Genomic DNA, 24,918 nt, shown 5'->3' on the forward strand with positions numbered 1-24,918 from the left:
TGAATTCATTTTAAACTAATATTGCACAACAGCTTTCCCATGAAAATTCCCAAGGAAAGCTTTATTTACTCAAACTCAGACGGTCGTCCATGAAACAAACGAGCCCTGCTACTCCCCCTCTCCAAATTACTCATGCCAAGAATGTGATGATCAACATGGCTGGATTTGAAATGGCTTGCTCATCCTGTCTACAGCGAAGATTCTTACAGCCCTCCAAAGGGCAATCTTGAATGATTCCTTTTAAAGGCAACACGTACAGCCACAATATCCCTCAGTAATTTTCCATTTGTGGCAGGAAGTGAATATACAGTATTCATAAAAATGTAAAAGGTCTCTTCCTGACACTCCTGGCAATAATGGGAACGGGTTTAACTGAATGCACCGCACTGCGAGTTCCTTTTTAATATTTTTTTTACTAACTTCAGGTGATTGTCCTCATTTTTTAAAAGATGAAAAAATAATTGACCTTGAAAAATTAATTACTCGTGTACTCGCACTGCTTTCCGGGAGGGCTAGAGCGGAGCGAATTAAAGGAGAAGACATTTTTCACTCCTTTATCAGCCTTCATTTCCCAGATAAATGTCCTTCTCATAGAGAGAGCTGGAGAGAAAGAATGAGAGGGGGGGGGGGCACGGCTTTTTAACATGGACAAACAAGGTGTGATGTTTCACTTAAAAACGATTTTCTCCAGGCCTCTGCCTCGAAATGAAATTCCAGTCTGGTATCCCACTGACTCAAAGATCTGCTCAGTCAATTACATTGGTTATAGTTTAAATACTTATCCATAATTTAGATCATTATGATCAATTAGGAATGCACAGCGAGGAATTCTATCAGTCATACTCACAGCTAGAATCACATTTATTTCTCATTCTCATGGTTCTTAAGCAAAGCGACACAAGACCGTTTGCACCCACCCTGGTCCTAATTATAGTATAAATTCATGTTCTAATGATGAACGTTATTGTGGTCTTAATTCTTACTGACAAGTGCATTCTGCTGACTATCCGCCTTAGCCATGTCTAAGCTTTTCAAACAGGCTATGGGCCTACAGTTAGCCTGGCACTCAGAAAGAATCTCATCATGTCAGTCCTGGACAGAATAACATTCACCGCTAAAAGCATTTAATAGCACCTGACATAGTGGCGGAGCACAGAGCCAGCTGTAAAATACTGCATGACGCAGATACCGCGCTGGTGATAACTTAAGCCCTGGTAATGACCGCATTATAGGGCCATTTTCCCGTGATAATTGATTGTTTACCCTCCTTGATGAGACGCTACAGGCAAATGGGAGCTGGCTGTGTCACTCGTAGCTTGAAATTAGTCTGACGTCTCAATGATGGCGCATGCATCACAAGCAGACCTTGAGCTGCTTCTGTCTGCTCTTCACTAACTGCCATTTCCATGCTTTAATTTGAAATGAATTGGGAGTTGTGCTGTCAGACTTAGCATGTTTTTTGTCTACAGCAATGAATAGAAAATAGTAGTCATTCTTGTAATTATTATTATTATTATTATTATTATCATCATTTCTTTTTTTTATATATAACTTTTTATTTTTGGTATTATCATCATTTCAGTGTGATGATATGAATGCTATTTTGTTGGCGAACAGAGCAGCAAAGAGAGAAGCATTTCAAAGTGCAGAATAAAGTGAAAAGATATGAGCACTAGTTTCCCACCCACGGCTTCTACAACTTGCATTAGGGGTTTTAACATCCCCCACCACAAGAACACATCATCCATTCCCCAGTTTTAAATACTCTCTGCTAAACATAAGCGGTCTTGCTTGAGATTTGCTGTTCAATCACAACCAAACTGTGAGAGTGTGTGTATGTGTGTGTGCATATGTGTGCGCGTGCGTGCGTGTGTGTGTGTGTGTGTGAGAGAGTGAGCGAGTGAGGGAGAGAGTATACTTACACTAACCCTCTGCAAATGGTAAATATCCTCTTATGTCAGCAAACATCTGTTCATTGCTGAGCATGTTCACGAAACAGGAAAAGCCACACTTCAGCACTCTGTCTCCCATAATGCTTGTGGTTAGCAGTATGCTACCTCTGATTTACAGTGTAAACCTCAGATAGTCGCCATTACAAGGATAAATCACAATGCTTCCATTGTACCTTTAATCACGCTATATTATTTCGCCTCATGCAAGGCCTCAACTACCACTGACAGAGGAATGACAGCTTAATGGTCTCTGCTAAAGCTCTCATAGATGCCAGATGACAACATTTAATAAACCAGACGCCTATTTGCATTGGGCAAGGATCCCATCAAGGCCTAAACAACACATTAAATAAGTTCAGAAACACAGAGCACAGCCTCAAAACAGTGCGCTGCCCTCGTACTGTATGTTAAACTTGATCATGTTTGTCCGGGCCTCGCGCTGAAGCAGATGAATATGTTAACCATTAGCATAGTTGCTGTTAACCTCAAATTATCTGGCGCAGTAGTTTTAAAAGCCAATGAAACGCATGTTGATCCACACACTTACCAATCTGGCTTGAACTTCACTCTGGGTGAAGAAAATGCGCTGAGGGACTGTGATTGTTAAAATGGCAGCTGTTTGGATAATTTAACCTATAGAGCGGTCAAATTTTGTTTTCTGGCAGCAATTAAATCACTGCTAGGCCCTTTTCCCTCTCCTTCCCACAAAAAGCTATTTCCTTTTCCTAACTCAGACAGCAGGCTGAGTTCGGGTAAAAATGCAGCATTTTGTGAAAGTTTGGCTGCAGATGAGAAAAAAGGACAGATGTATTTAATTAACTGACCTTTTTTACATCTATTTATACCGCCATAAGGTGCTTCAATATTCATCGTCTCTGGTTACATTTCCCATCAGTCATATCAGATTGGTCTACGACTAAAGCAAAATGTAGAAAAATGTTGAAGATAGTGTTCTCCCTTGGCAAGACATGGCAGAATTCACAGTGCTTAATTAACTGTGAAGCAAATGCTAACTTGCCAGATGCTTGGTCAAAATTTGCATTTGTCTGTCAGACTTTCCGGTTTCTTCTGTCTTAAATGAATTTTTTGATCAAGGCCATGGCCATTTTGTGTTTCAGTTCATGGAGATGACTTTATTTAAATCTCAAACACATATTGAACACTTTGTTTAATGAATGAGCCACATCCTGATAAGGAGGTGCTATCAGACTGACATCACTTCCTGGTGCTGTCATTTCAGGCAACAGGCAATATGTAAGAGGAAATTGTGGTCAGGATTAAGCAAGTCCACCGAGGCCAATACAGGGCGATAGAAAGGATGAGTGTGTGTGTGTGTGTGTGTGTGTGTGTGTGTGTGTGTGTGTGTGTGTGTCAGTATGAATGTAATGAAATGAGGGAATCAGGGAGGAGAGAGGTAGAGAAAGAGACTGAAGAGAGAGTGTGAGTGAGGGAGCAAGTGAGAGGGAGAGAGAAAGAGAGAGAGAGAGAGTGTTAAAGCTGACAGTCTTTGATGTGTACAGAGGAGGGGAGGCTGGTGAACGCTCTGCGCGGGTTTGGAGGAAATCCCATCGATGACTCACACTGACGTGATGGGTACGCCCACCCATTTCACGAGGTTACAGCCCCCTGCGCCCCCCCCGCCCCCCCCACCCCAATCCCACAGCGACCCCCCCTCCTACCCCGTCCTCTCTCCTCCCATACCATCTCACCCCTTCATACAACACATCCTCTGCACTGCAGCGTTTAGAGTTTAATCACTCCGCCCGCTCCAAAAAAGGGCTGGCTTCCTCTTTGATGCGCGCGTTAGTCATGCTCAGTATTAAACACACATCAGAAAATTTGCATTTTGATGAGCACCTTTGAGCGTGCTGCTTGGCTGTTGTGTGTGTGCGTTTGTGTGCGCATTTGTGTGTGTGTGTGTGTGTGTGTGTGTGTGTGTGTGTGTGTGTGTGTTGGGGATGCTTAGCTAATACAGGAATGCAGATCATGCCTCTTAGAAACTGAAGTACTAGAACAATGACAGTACAATTTTCCTACTCGCGCTATAATAAGGTGTTGACACCTGGAGTGCCAAAACACATATCTAGTATTACTAAAGAGAAGGTGCCATAGCTCTTTAAGATGCTGTCATAAGGATGCTAGCTTGAATTTTAACTACAGCTATGCTTGTTTTGAGGAGGCCTGGGGGCTGTGACTGAGAAAAAAAAAGACTATTAAGATTTTAATACACTGTTCTTTATATGAGCCATATGCACAATAATGCACAATATGTCATACATTCTCCCTCCTGTCAACTCAACTTATTACATAACAAGTATACTGAACATCAAGATACTCTGGATTAAGGTCACGTCCCCAAAGGCAATGGGAAATGGGTGAAATGAATGTATTAAGTCAGACAAATTCACAAAACTGAATGATGTACATGTACTGTATGCTCAAAAAGGCAACAAGTGGTTATTTCTCTCCACCGCCGTTAAAGAGAAAGTACTGGAAACAAACCAAGTGGAGCTCGGAGATGAGTTACACTGAAATCAAAGCATACTAGACCACAAACCACACTGCAAAAAAAAAAAAAAAATGGGTAGGTTTAAAAGACTGGAAAAAATGACCGTAGCCTCCCTGCATGCGCAAATCGCTGAACAAGCAGCGCCTTGAAGAACATCAAACGCTACACGGAGCGACACCCCCTCCAGCCTCTGACTCACTCGGTCAGGGCTCTAATGGGTGACCATCTCACTCGTCACATCTGCCGATTCACCCTCATAGGCAGCACAGCAGCAGACCGGGTGATCAGGTCTCATCTCACACAACATCAGCGTGAGTGTGCAGCACAGAGGAGCCCGAACGCCCCCGTGGTCCGATCCACATCCCATGCGTCAACAGCAGAGCACCCCCTTCCACACACACACACACACACACACACACACACACACACACAGTCCATTAGCCAGGCTTGCTTTGTCTTATCAATTCAATTTTTAATTAAAAAAACAAAACAAAACAAACAAACAAACAAAAAAAAACAACCTGTGTGAATGAAGTACGCTAAGTTTTCAATAAGGAGCAATCCCCATGTGGTCGCCTTTTCACGGCTGTTACAACAGCCATCCTCTTCAAGTGAGTATGATTGGCAGCCCAGCTCATCACAAACTCATTGTCCTATTCTTTCAATCCATTTCTCTATCTTTTTAAATCCACTTTGAATCCACTGTATGTGATAATGGAATGATATCACGCATAGGCTAGGCTGATATATTTGAATCACAGGGGTAAGTTCTCAAGTTACAGATACAGTGGGCTCTCTCGCTGATAATAACTATGGCGGGGGGGATGGAGAGATACAGCTCCTCTGCATGCATGCTTCTGTGTGACTTGAATATCAACAGTGCTCTGATTCATCGGGCGCTCGGGGGATAAAGATCAGGGTTGATATGGGGGTTGTGTTGAGGTGTTGGATGCACGTGTAAGCACACACCAAGGAAGTAACTTCTGGTGACCGTAGATTCTTCCTGTCTAAAGAAGCGAGAGGATGAGGCATGTGACTCATCCAACACACACACACCCCCACCACACACACACACACACACACACACACACATACACACATTCCCAACCTACACCCACTCTCTCACTCACACATTTTTACACACCACCACCACCACCACCCCCACCCCAGTTGCATCTGAGCCCTGCTGTTCCTTTGCAGGCACAACTCCCAGTGTGCTTTGCATACGGTGGAGTGGCTGTGTGAAGACACGCAGCTCAGGAGTCTGTCGTGCACACAGCTGAGCCGAGCGGAGAGGAGCGGAGAGGATGGGGAGAAGAGGAGAAGAGGGGAGCGGAGAGGAGAAGAGAGGAGAGAGGAGAGGAGGGGAGACACTGCGGTGTGAATACAACTCAGCTGGATGACACATAGGGAGAGTGACGCAAGCGTCCCCCCCCCCCCCCCCCTGCCACCCCCACCCCCATCAAGAGACGCCGCTGCACTGATCCTCATGGCTCTTCTCCATCAGAGGCAGACTCACGCCTCATCTCAGTCTCCAAAAACAGAGCAAGGGGAGCACAGGTTGGTAGGACGTGTTGTCACGACACACACAACCACGCAACAACACTCTGGGAATTGTACTTTTCTAGCCTGAAGATACAGCAGCCATGCTATTGTACATAATGACAAATACGCACACTATACGGTATAGTAGTTATAAATTGAAGACAAGCATCTGCTTTATACCCTTGTAGCTATTACTGGGGTTTAAATTAAATATCACAGTTTAATTACATTGAGAAACCTGAACTTAATGTGAAATTAACACAGGTCTCACATTGTCTCCGAGTCTCAAATAAACAGCGGTATAAAGATAATTAACGTGAATAAACGGCGGGGGCGTTTATGGGAGGCTTTACGGTAAAAACCTGTCGGATAAAACATGCAATTTTCCTTTAAAGGGAAAACTCTAAATGGGGGCATCAATGCTCTGGCAGGTTTCCAGCAGTCCTTCTCAGTGTGCATTAATACCTGTCTTATTCACAATGCCCTGATGAATGTTTAAGAGACTCCAACTCCAACTGTGCCCGAGCCCCTCAAGAATCAAAGCCAATTTGGTCTCATTAAAACTTTCACAAATTCATTAGCGCCGAATGTGCTCATTATCGTCCCATAGGAGCGTAACCAAGGGCTGCCTGTTAGGATGATAATTCAAAAACATGGTTTAATTCATCAACAACAGGGCCCAGCTCAAATTAATACAGGCCACTAAACTATTTCGCCTTTTAACTCTATTCCTCTCTCTCTTCCTAAACTCTTCTCTTTTTCTGCTCTGGAACACTAAGTGTTGGATTATGTCTTACAGTAAGTCACAATGAGGAGAGAGAGAGAGAGAGAGAGAGAGAGAGAGAGAGTGTAACAGTTTTAGTTGACAATAACACTCTTTGAAACAGAGCGCTTACTCGAATGCTTAAGCGGACCCAGCTTGAACTATGCCAGCTCAGTATAGCTGTGCCAAACGTGGTCGAGCGCTGTGATCTCAGAGTGGCACTCACTTTCCTCCATCTCTCACATTCCTCTGTCGCTGGCTGCACTGTAAAACTGTAAACACAATACTACATAATACAGTGAGGTGTGCAGGAGCATGTGACATGTAATGTTAAAAAGATTAGCACACTCAGCATACAGTAGGTCACCTTGTTGCTCTGTGTAAGTTAAGTTCTGTGAATGTTTAATGTCTCCTTTATGTATAATAAATGCACATTACACTTTGATATTAACTCAAAGCAGCAAGAGGACTTGACTGGGTTATGTTGATTGTTCCAATCTTGTTTACGCTGAGAGAAGTACTGATGTTTTATTGCAAAACATCTCTGCATCTACAGGTACTGTGAGGACAGATATGTGATGGAGGTGATTACAACAAGACTAACTATGGCTCAGACGAGGGGGAAAAAAAACAATTCCACATTGTGAAAGAAAGTAAAGTAACTTCACTAGTTACAAGGCCAATCCTGTCATTTTATTCCTGTCAGCTCTAAAAAGCCCCCCCCCCCCTCCCCCATCACCGCCACTCTCTCCCCCCACGCCGCAAATGTCTGGCTGAGACCCTGGTGCCAATAAGGGTGTAAAGTAGACATCACCCAGTCATCTGTTTGACTGACGCTCTTCCTTGTTATGTTTCTGTCAGTGTTCTCACTTCAGTTCTGACAGCAAGCTTTATATATATATAAAAAGCCATCAGACCCAATTAGCCAGCCTCTGTCATTGTTTCCAGGCTCCGCAAATTGATTGCAGTGAAGTCTAAATTATTCTTGCACCGCTATTAAGAAAATGTGCTGCAAGGATGAAAGCTGTGTGGAAAAAATGGGTTTCCAAAGTTTTCTTGAAAGTGCTTTTGACACATTGTTATATATGATGCATTTGTCATAGCCAAGCTGCTGAATTCTAGACATTCCTGTTGTTCATTTCTGTCAGACATTCAACCATTTTATCAGCTCTCATTTTTTCCAACCAATTACAATTTTTCATGTTCACTCGCTCATTAAAGCCCAAAATGCTACTGAACAAAAAAAAAATACTTCAAAACAATTCATATTGTTAATTTTATTCCCCCATAACTAATTTTCACTAAAAATAGCAGCTTTAAAATGAGGTTGTGTGAGACGTGGAAAACACCCCTAAGGTAAGCCAGTGACCTTATTCATTTTCTGTTGTGATGCTGCCTTGAGCACGTGTAAGAATATGAGGCAGATTCAGGAATCCATCAGAGGAAAAGAAATAAGTACACATGCTATATTCCACTGAGCCAAAACATATCAAAGACTTACAGTGCATTTCAACTGTCTGGGACTAAGATGATGCGCAAAATCACTAGCAACAACAAAAAATAAGCAAGCATCAGTTGCAGATATTTAACTGTGTAATCAATACAAGTGCAGTTATTCAGTGTGGAAAAAGCTGTTGAATCTTTAATTGGAAGTTAAAGCACATTTGAATGAGCTGCAACCTCCATTTACTTCTCTGGAGAAAGGTAAACAAAATAGATGCCGGCAAAAAAATAAAAAATAAAACGCCCACCCCTTCTCTTAATCTTGGAAAGCTGCTAACTAATGAGGTGGAATGGTTGTCTGGAGACAGACCAAGGCCTATCGGGTGACTAGCTCTCAGAGGGGAGCTGTTCAATCACACACATGAGGCAAGGGCAGTGTGTGTGTGTGTGTGTGTGTGTGTGTGTGTGTGTGTGTGTGTGTGTGTGTGTGTGTGTGTGTGTGTGTGTGTGGTGTGGTGCGTTTGTGTATTGTTTGTGTGTGTGTGTGTGTGTGTGTGTGTGTGTGTGTGGTATGTGTGTATGTGTGGTGTGTGTGTGTGTGTGTGTGTGTGTGTGTGTGTGTGTGTGTATGTGTGGTGTGTGCGTGTGTGTGTGTGCGTGTGTGTGTGTGTGTGTGTGTGTGTGTGTGTGTGTGTGTGTGTGTGTGTGTGTGTGTGTGTGTGTGCGTGAACAGCAGTTCTGCAGACCGGCATCTTAGCATGCGCTGCACATACGGCTAAGGGCTCAAGCTTCATGCTGGGAGATGATGTTAGCAATGACAATGAGCACTAAGCTAAGCCTGGGCATGCAAACTGAGAGTGGCCCCCGGAAAAAGAGCCTTGCTATTTATTCGGCTCTGAGTGCTATCTGGCGAGAGCGAAGTCGATACCCAAGAGTGGCTCTGGCCATTTGAATCCACAACAACACACACTAGCTTACTGGTGACCTGAAAATGGCAGTTACTGGCAGTGTTGCTAGTGCTAAATGTATGCTTCCTGATTACAGCTAAATTCTGATGACTTTCATCCTTAGGCTCAAAATCTCCCATGTTTGGCTTCAAAGTTAATAATATCTGACCTGCATTTAAACTAAGAGACACTTTGGATATTTAGAGCAAATTGAGAGAGGCAGTAACTACTGGACCTCAAGTGAAATACTGTACACTGGGTACATCATGTGATTAAATTACTGGCAAAATAAAGTTAATTGAGCTGGAAATGTACATCTCAATATCTTACCAATTTCAGATCAAAATAGCCGAGTTGCTCTTCAAATGGCTGCCGGTAATGCATACTGCAGTCTATCGTACTATCATTTAATATTAGAGGCTACTGAAACTGATGAGAACAGACTAAATATTGTGTGTATGTGCTTATTGTTTAAAAGGAGGGATATGCTATTAAAAAGGACCTGCTTATTGATTTAGTGGACTTGGTAGCCTTGGGGAAATTAAGCTTGTTTTGCTGAGAACCAGTACAGTAGTACCACAGAGAGGCAAAACTTTGCTATTTGAGAAGGGTTTTGTTTTTAATTTGGAGATTCAGATATTTGTACACCTACCAATTTAGAGGTCAACTTTAAAGCCAGTAGCAATGGTCAGACACACAATGTGCATTAGCCATTTCTCAGAGGAGCGCTGTAATATAAACCATATGGGTTTAAACCCAGGTCCCCATCAGGAAGTATTAGAAGGGGGGGAAAAAAAGCAAAGCCGAGCTGGTGACCTGGGCGTTCCCATGCCGACACGGAGGAAATAGGCTGCACGTAGCATTGCATCCCATCCCAGCCGCGAGTCACAGGCTAAGCAGCTTTGTCTTAACCTCTCTGTTTGAGAGCCTCTCTGGGCTCCACGGGAAGGCCACCACACACAGGTTTGTCAGACCAATCCGTCAAAAAAACTTTCCCTTTTCCCTTCTTTTCTTCGTTTTCTTTTTTTTTTTCCTTCAGCTGGGCATGGGGTGAAGAGGGGAGGCTGAGTTCTCACCATGCCGAGCGTGAAAGACTGTTCTCTCACATGACCACAAGGTCATGTTTTCGACTTATAGCGCTGACATGTCATGTGTTTTCCATGGCAAAGCTAGCATGCAAGGGCAAGTTCATCTTTATTTCTATGTTATCTTTTTCCTTTTTTTGTAAATTGGCCTCCATGTTTGTGTGTGTGTGTGTGTGTGTGTGTGGGTGTGTGGGTGTGTGGGTGTGTGTGTGTGTGTGTGTGTGTGTGTGTGTGTGTGTGTGTGTGGAAATGACTTCCCACTGTGGTGGCCATACTTCCGATCCCACTCCCATCATGGTTTTCACCTAAAATATCATTTGAAGAATTAAATGGGCTGGTTTGGCTGCCCGAGATGCAAACCGTGTCAAGAGCCACAGTAAATCTCTTTAGTCTCCCTGTCAGCCTCAGTGTTAACATCTCCAGCAGCAGTTTCTGAAGCGATGCTGTTTGCGGTCTACACCCACACGCTTGGTTATTATGCAGGAAGGCAAATTATGATCTCTGAGCATTATTTCCTAAAATGTGGTTCAGAAAAAGCAACTAGTGCTATACAATTAGAGGATTCAAATACATAATTCTTTCAATTGTTCCAAAATCTCTGTCAGGGAACACATAATCAGTGACAAGTACGTGCCCTCTAATATATTCTCCTTCCATCAGTTCAATGAATAAAACAGAGGCTCTGTTCGAAACGGGAAAAACTGCTGCCTTCTAAGATATCTTCCTTGGATATCTAACTTTTTGTGGCTTGACACGGTTCTTAAATTAATGCATTCACTATAACTGAGACAACATATAGACGTTGCATTGCCAAATCACGATGAAGGACATTATTATGTAGTGAACAAATGTGCCTGTTTTTACAGCGGACCGGGTAACTATTCAGTGTGTAAACTCAACCCCTTCTACAGTTTCCTCCTCACACACTCCTCACACGCTCAAGGTTAGTTTCCAGTACACACTGTGCCTCCGGTGAAAATTGGGGAGACTAAGCATTCCCTTTTAAGTTATTTCTAATTAATAAAACTCTACTGCACTTTTTTTCCAATCAAAATGTTTTTCTATATAATTAGTTGTCATTTAGACAAATAAAATAATGAAAATAGCTATGACTAAACTGTACTTCATTAATTTATCATAACTAGTTTTATGCAGTTGGAATACTTTAGGAAAGAATGTAATAATGAGTTTAGCCAGACATCCAGTGACCTCCAGTAACAGTCAAACACACACAGAGACACACACAGACACACAGACACACACACACACACAGACACACAGACACACACACAGACACAGACACACACACACACACACACACACACACACACACACACACACACACACACACAGACACACAGACACACACACACACACACACACACACACACAGACACACAGACACACAGACACACACACACACACACACACACACACACACACACACACACACACACACACACACACACACACACACAACCACTCCTTCCATATACACATACACACACACAAACCCACACACCTGTCACAAACTTGGAGATTTATGTGCGCTATACTTATGAAGATAGATTAATTCAATTACCCGCACAGTGGCCATCACTTTCAGCAATGGCCCTGTAAGATCACGACCCAGCCTGGAGGTCCTCCAGCTATTGCTCTTGTCCCTGTAAGCAATGACTACACTTCCCCGTCTTACTGACTCATCCCAAGGGTGTACTGGGGCTGGGGTGGCCCTCTATTACCTGCCAGGCAATTTCAGCTACCACTGGAATTGCGCCTTTGGTTTACTGCGTGCCGCCTGAATGGGATCTTTTTTATGCTCGAATGCTCTTGATACTTGATGCTTGTGTAAAGCATATGTCCAATTGGGCAGTGGTTCTCAAAGTGTGAGGCAGGCCCCACTAGTGGGAATGGAGACATGATGGGTGGGGCACAACGCACAGGTGGATATGTGCCTTTTTGATGCCTATCTTCATTACAGTAATGCCTTTCCTTATCGACAATAAAGTCCACACACTCAAAACAAAACAACCACGCACAAATTAAGCTGTTAATAGGCCTAGCTACATACAAATTGAAATATTTACTTTATCAAAATATGTAATGTGCAACCATAGCGCAAACATAAAGTTTTGGAGTTGTTACCATTTTGTTTGGGCTAGTTAACTGTTTCCACTTGTTTTAGTAAACACCCCTTCAAAGTGGAGAAAGACGTAAAAAGTTTGAGCAAATGGTAATGGCATTCTGGTAAGCAATTGGCCCCATTGGGTGTCTATTAACACATAAGAAATATCCAAATGCAGCTCAAACCAGATGAGGTTGGTGGAATCAAATTAGGCTTCAACTGGACATGCTGAAATATAGGCCTGCACGCATGAAATTGAGGTATGAAATACAAGTCTCTTTCTGCAAAGTGGTCATATTTCATAAAGGGGAAAAGCAGGAGGGGGAGAGGGTGAGAGAGAGAGAGAGTGAAGAGGGAGAGAGAGAGGGGAAGATGGAGAGAGAGAGAGAGGAAGATGGAGGGAGAGGGAGGAGAAAATAGAGAGAGAGAGAAAGATGGACAGAGGCAGAGAGAGTGAAAGGATCCCAGCTGCAGGCTGAACAAACTCAATATCCAGGCATGGGGATTGAGAGCAAAGTGAATTACAGCACTGAGGATATTCCAGTGTCCCTAACCAAAAAAAGCAGCAGATGAAATAAATAAATGAAAAGAGATGAAATCAAATTGTTGTGGATCTCATATTCCCTCCCTCCCTCCTTCCATCTCTCCTTCTATCCCTCCTTCCCTCCATCCATTCCTCCATACCATCCTGCAATCAGGTCCATGGAGACCTTTGCCCAACTCCCAGACTTTCGCTCGCTTGAAATTCCTCCCGTGCGGTACGGAGTATGGCGTGAACATGGGTCTGGGTCCATATGCAGGCATCCATCTTGATGTGATGGAATTACACGGTGAGGCAGGCTGTCCCCTGGCTGATGGATTCCGCCGCCAGCCATGGAGCGGAAGTGCTGGCCGAGCCCCACTCTCGGCGGCCCCTCCGAGAATTCCCTTCTTCTCCTGACAGTCACTTTAGCTGACACAAGCCCATCACAACAACGCTTATTTATTCATGTCGGCTTCCAGGAACCATGCGTACGTGGACACGGTTCTGGTTTCTTTCTCTTTTTTTCAGTTAATTTTGTTTTTTGTTTTTTTTTCCTCGAAAAAGAAACACATCTGGCTTTTTTTTCATGGCCAAACTCAATGATACGCTCGTGTACTGTAAAATTAGAATTCAATTAAACGGGAAAAACATGAGTTTATACATGGTGCATTTTGGTACATCTGTGGTTGATTTTTGTGAGATTAATAAATTACAACCAGTGAGCATGTCTCATTTAAAATTCTCACTGTCACCACAGCCACCTTCATGCTGCACCCTTTACCTACGAGCATGAAAATTACTGGATATCTCAAAAATTGGAATAATGAACAGTTTTACTTTATTTTTCATGTTAGTGTTCTATTTCATTAACTAAAATCCTTTGGTTTCTCCAATCAGGTCAAACCCTGTCCCGACAAATTGGAGGAATACTCTCTACAAGCTCAAAAAACAGTGTGTAAGTGGGACACATTTAATGAGGGCCTTGGAGATCATTTTTGATCTTATCATCGGCAAAGCACAGAATTGTGGGAAACTTTCCTTACTGTAACTTGTTGAAGCCATCCAGTGTGTGAGAGGAGGAAATTCGGTCTAGTGCCATCCTCGGAATATTTTTTGTTTGGGTGAAAAAAAAGCGGCGTGCTATTCCCTGGGGTTAACAAGACTGGCACGGTGCACTGACCGGATCCACAGCTCTGCTGAGCCTCCTGAATAACAGCAGCATTACAAACGACATCTCTGCTCTGCAGCCTCCTACTCTGTGCTTCACAGATGTGCAGAATCTATCTCTCATGCTTTCACTTACTCACTCGTTCTCTCAGTCTCTTTCTTTCCCCTCCTAGTTCCCCCCTTTTTTTTCTCTTTTGCTCTCCCTTTCCCCCCTTCTCTCTCTCTCCCTCTCTCTCTCTCTCTCTCTCTCTCTCTCTCTCTCTCTCTCTCTCTCTCTCTCTCTCTCTCTCTCTCTCTCTCTCTCTCTCTCTCTCTCTCTCTCTCTCTCTCTCTCTCTCTCCCTCTCTCTCTCATCTCTTCTTGTTAGTATGTGCATTTTCCTGGTTGTGCATGTAGGAGGAACTATGTGGAGCCTCGTACCGAACTTCCATAAAACAATCATCTCCTTTGGAGGGCTTCCATTCCTGAACTTTCAAAGTGACTGCTAGTTCTCAGGCAGAGACAGGGTTTTGGGTGGGAGCATGTGCATTTTTTAATGTTAAAACACCCGCTCGATTTGTTTGATCATGTGCCATCACTCAACCTCATCGCTAACATGTCACCCAGCAGTGAAACTCCCGGTGCAGGGGAATCTTTGATGGAGCCGGGGCTGGTTGTGTGACAGCAGGCAGGGGTTCATGCCCCACTTATAAAATCTTCCCTGAAGAAAATGAGAGGAAAAAAAACATCTGCCTTTAAAAAATTAACATGGTAGGCTATGGATGCGCGAGGAGCAGGGGGAGTATGAAGAAACTGAGGTGCGCTGAAATTAGCAAACAGGTTCACAACAAAATGTTCACCACTGCTGAACCTCTCAACAGTGCACAGCCAATGACACATTTCCATGACTGAATCCAATGATGTTCAACTTTAATCCTTTAGATTGCAAATATGCCCGCTAAAATGTTTACGATGATGATGATGTGAGTACTTTGTCAACTGACACTGCACAACGGATACTGAGTGAGCTTACATCAGTTGCACTATGACCAGAAAAGAATGCCGGTTGCTGACTCCAGAAATACATAAAACCATGAAATGTAATAAAAATCACTTCGCAGTAAGTAATGCACTTGGCTTCCATAATCTACCAGGGTAGGGCAAGGATAAAACTCTCTCATCTCCGCTGGTAAGTTTGAAACATAAAGTATCAAGCTGCTTTGCGGCTTACACTATTCCATTTTCTGTGACCCGCAGGGCAGTGTGCACCGAGGAAAGTGCCCATATTTGTCTAATCCCGCAGATGTAAATGACGCATTGGCATTGCTCAAAACAGGTCAGCACCGGCTACCGTATGGCCTCTGGTTGAGAGAGAGCACAACTAATATGTTCAGAGGACTCAGCAATCCAGTGGGAAATGTTGTTTTTCTTTTTTATTCTTTCCTTTTTTGCAATAGCTTGCGATAGCTTATGCGGCGCTGGGTCAACCCGCACGTCCATTACATTAGACTATGTGCAAGTACATCGCCACACAAACATGACACATGATGAGAAAGAAAAAAAAAAGTTCCCTTTGGTACACTGAGGGGGCTTGGATTAAACTCAAAGATCCCCTGAACTGCAATAGGGATTACTCAATAAAACATCACAAAATAAAGTTCGCCCCCAGCATCGAGGCAGTAATCGAAAAGTAGGAGTTAAAGACCTCTAAATAGGTCCCCACAAACATCAGGTCCCTATAAATAGGTAAAGGACAAAAAGGAGGGCATGTAAAATGGATGTGGGATGGAGGGACGGATTCAAAGCCCCATGGGGTGTAGTGAGGTGGGGGGTGGGGGGTGGGGGGTGGTGGTGGTGGTTGGGGAGCGAGAAAGATGGAGAAGAGAACGAGGGAGAGTGCCATGCCAACAGAGACGAGATGTGATGCTCAACGGCCTGGCAAAGTGGGCGGCCATGGAAGATTGAACAAAGCTGAGGAGTGAGAACAGCCTACCCACGCTTGGGCGCTACGGCGAGAGAGAGAGAGAGAGAGAGAGAGAGAAAGAGAGAGAGAGAGAGAGAGAAAGAGAGAGATAGAGAGAGAGAGAGAGAGAGAGAGAGAGCCAGCAATGGGGAAGATGCATTCATCTGCTCAAAAGCAGGCTACTTTGTGTGGCTCTTTAGCTGTGAGTGAGTCTAATTGCTAGCATGATGCAAGGGGCAGAAGCCCTGCGCTGCTAGCATCTCTATCACTGCTGTTGGAGAGAGTGGGACTGGATGGCTGGCAGCTGAGGATCGGCTGAAATCGATACGCTAAGCCAGAGGCACATGGAGGATGGAGCTGTTGTGCACACACACTAGCGCTGGAGTGATAAATAAAGACAGACGGACAGAGTCACCCCAAAGTCAGAAACACGAAGCAGACTGGAGAGAAGAAAGTTGAGAAGTTGACCGGGAATGGGTGGACAAGCTACTTACTGAGTCTAGCTTAGACACACAAGGCTATTTGATGTCATGTGACACAGTGACTTTAATAGAAAAAGTCAGAGTGGTCTAAATATTTGATTTGCTTGATCAATAAGGAATAGCTCTTGAGGTCGACTTGAATGATAACCAATGATTTTGCAGTTTTGGTAGAAAATACCCCTCTTTATAGAAGCTGATATACCCACCAAGGGTTATAATAGGAGGCAGCTGAGGGCTAACAAACCATACATTTTCGAGCTCGGGATAATTACGGATGGAGTCTGTTATTGATTTTTTATTGCGGCCCAAAAAACGGAGCTCCCCACAGCTGCCGACTCCGAAGGAGCGAGCCCGAGATCCCCACATCATATCCATAATCAAAAAGCCATAATTACATATCCCAGAGTTCTGATTTATTAATGTCTCTCATTGGGCATTAATGGCACATCCTCCCCATTAGCAGGGACCCCTTCTCTCTCTCGCTGTTCCCCGCAGTGGACTGAAACAGCCACTTACATCGCTGCCATTCTCGGCGGCGGCGGCTGCCTGTTGGACATGCTAATAAGGTGGGAGAGAGCGTCGAACACCCAGCCAAGCATTTTAATAACTTTTCTGCTTTATTACGCCACACGAGGAAAATATACTCCTCAGTCAAAGACGCAATAAAGGGCCGGGCTAACACGAGCAGTATGAAGCGCAGGTCGAGCCAGAGCGACTTTGCTGCTTAGCCCAGTGCTCCTATATACAGTACAGTATAGCACGCCAAAACTGACGTAAATAATGATGAAATCTTGTCACATTGCTAAAGCACTGTGCTATTTTGGCTGTGCTCGAGTACAGCCCCTGAATGTATGCTAAAGTTCAGGGAAACATTGCTAAACCGAAAGAGGGTGTGCTTTTTGTACTGCAGAGACTGAAGCCAGCCTGGTGTAACCGATACAGAGACCCAAAGATGTTTGGAATTGTTTGAGGACAAAATGTACAGCCTCTTTCATTCTATTATTTCCTGCTTGACATAAACCGCTATATCCTCACAGCCTGATGCCATACCTGAGCCTAATACAGCAACAAGCTTCAAACAAGACAGGAATATATCCAAAATCTTCAGCGTAAGCCTGGCCTTAAAACACTGTTCAGAGCAAAAACGAAGAAAAAAAAAAACACTCCAGTCAGACCTACCGTCAAACTTTTTATGGCGACTGGTGAATGTAGTTCGCAAGTTTTGGCTCATCTCCTCCACTAGGTTCTCAAACTCCAGCTTGCTCTGCTGACCAAGTTTGTCCTCCATTTCTGATGTACAGCAGGTGTAACCTTGGGAACACACGCGCAGATGTTCACCTGTGAAACAAAGGAAAGGCAGGCAGGCAAGACAGCGAGAGAAGGAGAGAGAGAGAGAGAGAGAGAGAACAGAGATAAACAAAAAGTGAGTTTCATTGAAACCACGGGTGCTGGGGATGCTCCCCCACGAAGAAGTGAAGCCATCAAACAGAAAGAGACACTGTTTGATCAGGCAGCTTCTGCGGTTTTGGATTCCCACACCAGACTGGCTAATGCAGGATCACACACCAGATCAAATGGTAAAGTTACATGCACTGAGAGAGCACTACTGAACTTAATCTGCCTCACTACTGCACAGCGCCCACACTAACTACTGTAGTGTGAGACTTTACCTTTGGCTTACACACTAAATTAAATTCTACTGAGTTTTTTTTTTTTTTTAAGCACAACACATTTACGGCAACTGAAAAGTTATGATTACACATAGAATCCTGGATGTCAGGTTATGAATAGGACCTTCTGACACTTCCCACTTTATTTATCTAATTGGGCAAATATGAGGGATAATGGACAAAAAAAAGGTAAAGGCTAAAGAAAATAAATTATTGAAAATCCATCTTCAGAAGCTCTCTCTCTCTCTCCTCCCATCTCTCTCTCTCTCTCTCTCTCTCTCTCTCTCTCTCTCTCTCTCTCTCTCTCTCTCTCTATTTCTCTCTCTCTCTTTCTCCCCCCTGCTCCTCCAAAGCAGCCAAAAGTCTGGCTTTGCAATGCACCCTTCATTGCATTTCCTCTCCCAGCTTGTGGTGATTAAGTGGCCTGTCACGCTGAATACTGCAGTGGCACCTTCCTGGGCGCCGTGCGTTGGCAGCCCTGGCACATCTGGAGCCGCGGATGCCTTAATGTATGGCAGACAGCTCTCCTGGCTAATGATGGGGAGAGTTTGAATTACCTTCAGCTTGGCCATGAAATCCTTAACTGACAGAGAGCGCCTAGGGGCCGGTGGAGGTGTGTGTGTGTGTGTGTGTGTGTGTGTGTGTGTGTGTGTGTGTGTGTGAAGAGGGGTGGGGGGGGGGGGGGGGGGGGGGGGTTGTTGGTCGTAGAGGGAAAGGCAGCAAAAAAACGAGGCTAACTTTTGACGATGTCATCTTCTCCTGGACTCCTGGCCTGGGAAAGAGACGTGAGAAATTCTCGAATTTCTCTGGCAAAGGGTAATGTGTATTGCACTCGGCTGAAGACATAACGTGGGTCTGGACATGCGCGTGTGTGTGGTGTGTGTTTATGTGTCTGTGTCTATAGGGAGATGGGGGGAGAGAGAGAGAGAGAGAGAAAGTGTGTGTGTGTGTGTGTGTGTGTGTGTGAGAGAGAGAGAGAGAGAGGGAGAGAAAGAGAGAAAGAGAGAGAGAATGGTGTGTGTTTATGTGTCTGTATCTATAGGGAGATGGGGGGAGAGAGAGAGAGAGAGAGAGAGTGTGTGTGTGTGTGTGTGTGTGTGTGTGTGTGTGAGAGAGAGAGAGATGAGAGAGAGAGAGAGAGACCTAGGACCTATTTTTGAACATACAGCTAATAACACCCATCAACAGCTCCTAAGTGCAAACATGGCTCCCCAGGGATGTGGGCCCTGCATGCTGCTGTGTCTGTGGCAACCCAAGCCCCCTCAGACTGCAAATGGACTACTGGGTATTGCATAAGGTGCACCAGGCTCACTGGGATCAACTCCTGAAGAACAACCCTCAGGTTTTGCAACTAGGCTTCTCACCGCATCTCACTTTTTGACTGACTAGAGTGATTGTCGCATGATTTACTGTAATAAGGCAGATGCCACAGCATTTTGTTCCCCCCCTGAGAGAAAGTTAAGACTTTCTTGCACACATGAAATGTATGCCCGGTATGGCAAAACAAATCTCAACACTTGAATCAGAAAGAGAGAATTTCATTTCACATGACAGAAATTCTGAGCATTCGTGACTGTCCCAGATAAGGTAAGCACAATCTAAAAGCAACAAATGTTTGGAACAAAACAGTTAAACTTACAGTGAAACTTAGATAAGATAAGAGTGAAAAATGTAGCCTGTTTTAGATTATGTTATCGCCAACCTCCATGTGTAGGGGGAAGCACTTACTGTAGCTTTCTGGCATAACCACATAAAAGTAATCTAAGGATTCATAAACATGAAAAATGTATACTTAAGTTGTCTGAAATACCTTGTTGAATGATATGTGTGAGCTGTGTGAAAGTTCACTCCCTCTGGAGGATGAGCATATGCACAGCTGGCCTAAATGTGGTTCCATCCTTTTTGTCACACATACGAAGCAAATTTAAGCATGCAAAGTGTTCAATCTATAGCTGTTTAAATGTGTGGGGGGGTAAATTATATGCCATCTTGTTCGGGCAGCTGCTTCATATTTTGATCTGTTCCACCACAGATGTTGCAAGACACTGCTCTATAAATTCCTTATTACCGAATGCCTGATCATACACCGTAAATGTACATAATTATAGAGGGCGCGATAATTGAAGACAAATTGTAATCGGTTGAAATTTCACAGTGACGCGTGCTGGCATCTGTTCGCATGCATTTTAATCAAAGAGGACGTCAGCCCCCGAAAAGAGGCAAAAAAACCCCCAAAACAACAACGAGAAAAAAAAAACAAGATCGCAACAAATAAATAAAACAACAAAACAAAAAAAGCCTTTGTAGCACTTCCGAGGAAAGCGATGACCGCACGTCAACATTTCTATCTCGTACGTTTCTTTCCTCTGCGCTCTAAACAGATGTGCTGAATCGTTACGGGTCATTATCTTGCTGATCCTGAACACGCCGGAGAGGCGCGGAGTGCATCGTAATTAGGCGGGATCTGCTGACTGCGGAGCATCGCTCCCGCTCGCTGCACACCCAAATCCCGATGAAAGATGGCAAGACAAAGCCCATTTAACTCAGCCTGACATCAGGCAGAGAGAGGGCAGCTCCTTTGTGGAAGTTCACAAAAGTTCCCCGGATTGTTGATATCATCATTTTTCTTCTTCTCTTTTTTTTGTTTTTATGGGCTCTGGGTGGAGTTGAACCTTCCGCACAGGACTAATCAAGTTGGGTCTTTTTTGGCACCGTAAAAAAGTGCTGGGGAAAGTCTACTTTCCAGTCTCCTGACAAGTTGTCTAAAGAAAGTAAAAAATGCAAAAAAAAAAGCTTAATATGACGCAAGTCTGAAAAACAAGCACCCAGAAGTAACTCTAGAGCATCAGAGCGTCCCAACATACAAATCTCTAACAATACCAGCAAAGGCAGTACCGCAGTCACATTGCCATTATTGTCATCTCTCAATAAATCATCACACGGTCCCAATTGTATGCTTATTCAGAGAAGGTTCTGCTGTGCTTACAAGCGATTGCATCATTGGATTAGAAAAAGTATGCTTGTATTGATATGTGGAATGTGAAGTGTGAAAAAAAACTCCATGTGAATCTATTGATCTTCTTCCATGGGACAATCCATCCCCATCTCCAAGCCCAACAAAATCCTCTTCATTATTGCAAATCTGGGAAGAGACTCATTTCACATCTGTTTAGCTCAACTAAAAAAATAAAAAAAAACTTGAACAAGCCGAGCCAGTACTTTAATATTCTGTATTTTCAACATATGTGTCTGAAAGTGTTTTATCAAAACACAGAGATGTACAGATTCTAAAACCCATTGCAAAAAAACAAAAACATGATGTATTGTGGGTATGTGCCTCAGCCACCAGACATGCATCACCGTGGCACAGTCAGAATGATTGAAACTATCTTAAGCATCCTGGCCGCTGATGGCTGCCTGCTGCTAGCCTGTCACTTGAGGACAGATAACTGTGGCTCCGAAATGGTGAGCTGTCGACTGACAGATGTTTCTGACAAGGGTCTCAGGGTTGGAGGCTGTCAGTCACGAAAGCTGTGTCAGCTTGACGTCCAGAACAAGCCCTTTTGATTAAGAGTCAACATAACTCAAGTTTAATGCATGCCTTCACTGTACTGCAATATGCCATTGTTTAGAAAAAAAAACAATATCCCTTTTATGCTTGTTACGTAAATGGAAGTTATTCCAGTCACGTTATGTAGAAATGTGCTATTTGAAGAAAGAAAGAAGGAAAGACAGACAGAATCAAAGAAATGTACGCTTTGCCGAAAAATGGCAGCGAACAACATAAAAATTGCCTTTGAAGAGGATAAACTGTAGTCATACTGTGAGTAATAACCGATTATATCCCACAATGGTTCCTTGATTCAACACCTCTTGTCTTGCCAGCAGCTGTGAATCAAAGTTCCGCTATTTTTTCCACTATGGGCTTTAATTTGTAGGATACACCATGTGCCATGCAGTGTGGTAATACCATCCCACACAAACCGATGCTAATTTAATCACCGGGCAAAAAAACATTTTGCTTATTTAATGCCACACAACACCACGCTAAACATCAGTGGGTCAGTGCGCAGACAGAAAAGTTTTCAACAAATAAATTCCTTTTAAGTCACTCCAAACTTCTACATATCGTAGATATTTATTTATTTATTTATTTATTGCATCATTGCTCTGTGGAAAGTGTCAATAAATGAGCAAATGTCGGTATGACCACCTGTTTTCACAGTGTGGTTCCTGCAACACGGTGAACTAATATAGTGTGCATTGCAGATTCAGCTTAGTACCATATGTGTCTAAAATACAGCTCAGGAAGGCACCATTCAGAGTTCCATTCATATGCTTTCAATCTCCCACAAAATATCAGGGTTTGGACAATTAAACGCACCTAAAGCCAGGTGAGACTGACTGGTTAACCGGAGACCTCATACCTGACAATGTCTTCCTTCATTTAATGAAGGAATGAGTCCCAAAAAAGTTTTAAAAAAAAGAAAAAGAAAACTACACAAAATACTAGACAATATCTGCAGCCTAGATGGCAACAACATTCATTCATTTTTGGACAAGAACAACTCCCCAGTCAACAGTAAGCACACTGAGAAACAATGGCCGACTTAAAACTTTCTCTGTCACTAATCAGGGTGTCCTAAGATGCCGGGCAGACAGACTGGGGGCTTTATCAAGCTACTGTTCATCACACCCCGGCCTGGATTACACAGTCTGGCATCATTCAAAACCGGAAAGGCTGAAGACCATGCACATAAGCGCACTAGAGACACAAAAACGCCAAACAAAGGTGATTACGAAGACAGAGGAGTCTTTTGTTTTTCTTGGAGCGATATCGCATTGTTTAAATCCGTCTGAGTCTCAATACGAGAGTCTGGTCTTTGGCCAACAATAATTAGCATGTGGGTAATGAGCTCTTGATTGTGGTGAGAATGAAATTTACTTTCATTAAACGTTGTCTAATGAAAAATAATAATGACAGTACGAAGGCCTTGAATAATGAGAAAGTGGCTGCTTTCCGATACTCATAAAATAGAAAGGCCGATGATATGTTGTGGCTTAGCATTACTCTTCTAACAGTCAATCTTCATTTTCATGGACCATAATAAACCATCAGCAAACCCATGCTTGAAACTCTATTAGTAGTAAGACATTGCTAGTTAAACTCAAATTACAAATAGGTACTATAACATTTTTCAACACTTTATGAACTTGATCTGTAATTGGTCAGTAAAGTAAAGTAATACCTCCACGTAATGGGAAGTCTGAATTGTAAAAAAAAAGACAGAGGTCATGGAGGGGTCATAGAGGCTGGGGTGTTCTTGTTAGGGCACTGAACAAAAGGCAGCATGAAAGCAAAGCCTGACACATTCCAGCTTTTTGAACGCCGATCACAAAGAAAACGCAGGACACCAAACATCATCTTTTTTTGATCTTGCAGACTTGTAAGGCACAACATGGTGTCTGAATTATGACAGCTATTCTACGCAAAGAAAACGTTTTTTTTTTTGTGTGTGTGTGAAAACTTCACAATCAAGACTACGTCATTTAAACTTTTTTTTTTAATATCTTAAATTGCTCACTCATGCATTATGTTTTATCATCAAGTCCTTCTTTTGAACCCTGAAAGCCCGGGAATCCAAGGTATGTGTGCACACAAATCATTAGGCAGATCATTAAGCAGAGGCTTGCAGGAGGAGTCGGAGGCCGCCATGGGAGGCTGGCGTGCCCACTGCACTCATCCATGCCAGCCAAAAACTTGAAGCAACTCTCCACGGTATTCATTAGTCTACCTGGCCACAAGGGCCTACCGCATATGGCCACAGACATATGGTGTCCCCAGGACCCTGGTGGCAAAGTTGAAAAAGTGTCTCTGCCAAGCTGTCCGCCCAGCGAAGAAGGAAAGGGGAAAGCACAAGACAGGAAATGCTCGACTTCACACAGCTTGAGCGAGCACTTATTTGATTGTCAAATCTGGCTCGGAAAACAGAGCCACACGGGAAAAAAAAAAAAAAAAAAAAAAAAAAGTGTGTGTGCGTGCGTGATTTTCCTTCTGACACGAGCGCTCTGATGTGCCTTTGTTTTCTAATAAATTCATTTAGCCCAACTGTTGTTCACTGCCTCGCTGCTGTTTGTGGAGACCTTTTGTCACGAGCCACCTAGAAAGTAATTTATCACGCAGTGATACTCTGCAGGGAATTAGGGCCAGCGTCGTCTGGAGCCCATCACGCAACCACAGGACGTTTTATTTTTCTGACGTCGGTGGTGGTGGCGGGGATTAGTATCCAGTTGGGGTAACCTCAGTCTTCTTCTAATTCCATGACTAATCAACTGCCAGGCCTGAGCCTACACTCCCCCCACCCCCATCTCCATCCCCTTCCCTCCACCCCAGCACCACCTCCACCTCCTCCTCCACCCTCCCCTGCACGACTGGTGTTTTCACACCACAGAGGAGGCCACGCTCGATATCCTGCCGAGCTCCATGCAGCAGGAATAAACCTCGCCCGCATCGATCTGCCATCAGATACGCCTTCATCAAAAACTACCCCCCTCCCTCCTCCCCCACCCACGCAACAATGCTTCACTGAGCCACTACGCACAGCAGTATAGTGCAAAGGGTTGGAGGGGTTCAGTGGGTATTGATGTGACCTCCCCCCCCCCCCCCCCCCCTCACATATCCCCACACCAAACCCCATGCACACGCACACCACCCACACCCAGCCATCTCCAACATGTGGCTCATTCACCTGTGCCGATATTACT

The 24,918-nt window shown here is 43.9% G+C and overlaps 1 protein-coding gene across 1 annotated transcript in view; it reads right to left on the minus strand.

The window, feature by feature from the left end:
• gpc6a (glypican 6a) overlaps positions 1-24,918 on the minus strand; it is a 123,401-nt gene that overhangs the window by 79,928 nt on the left and 18,555 nt on the right. The window contains exon 2 of the mRNA XM_062527509.1: positions 17,663-17,821. Within this exon, the coding sequence (XP_062383493.1) occupies positions 17,663-17,821 (159 nt within the window). The remainder of the gene's footprint in view (positions 1-17,662; positions 17,822-24,918) is intronic.

The sequence above is a fragment of the Sardina pilchardus genome, chromosome 23, assembly GCF_963854185.1.
Source record: "Sardina pilchardus chromosome 23, fSarPil1.1, whole genome shotgun sequence".
NCBI lineage: Eukaryota > Metazoa > Chordata > Actinopteri > Clupeiformes > Clupeidae > Sardina > Sardina pilchardus.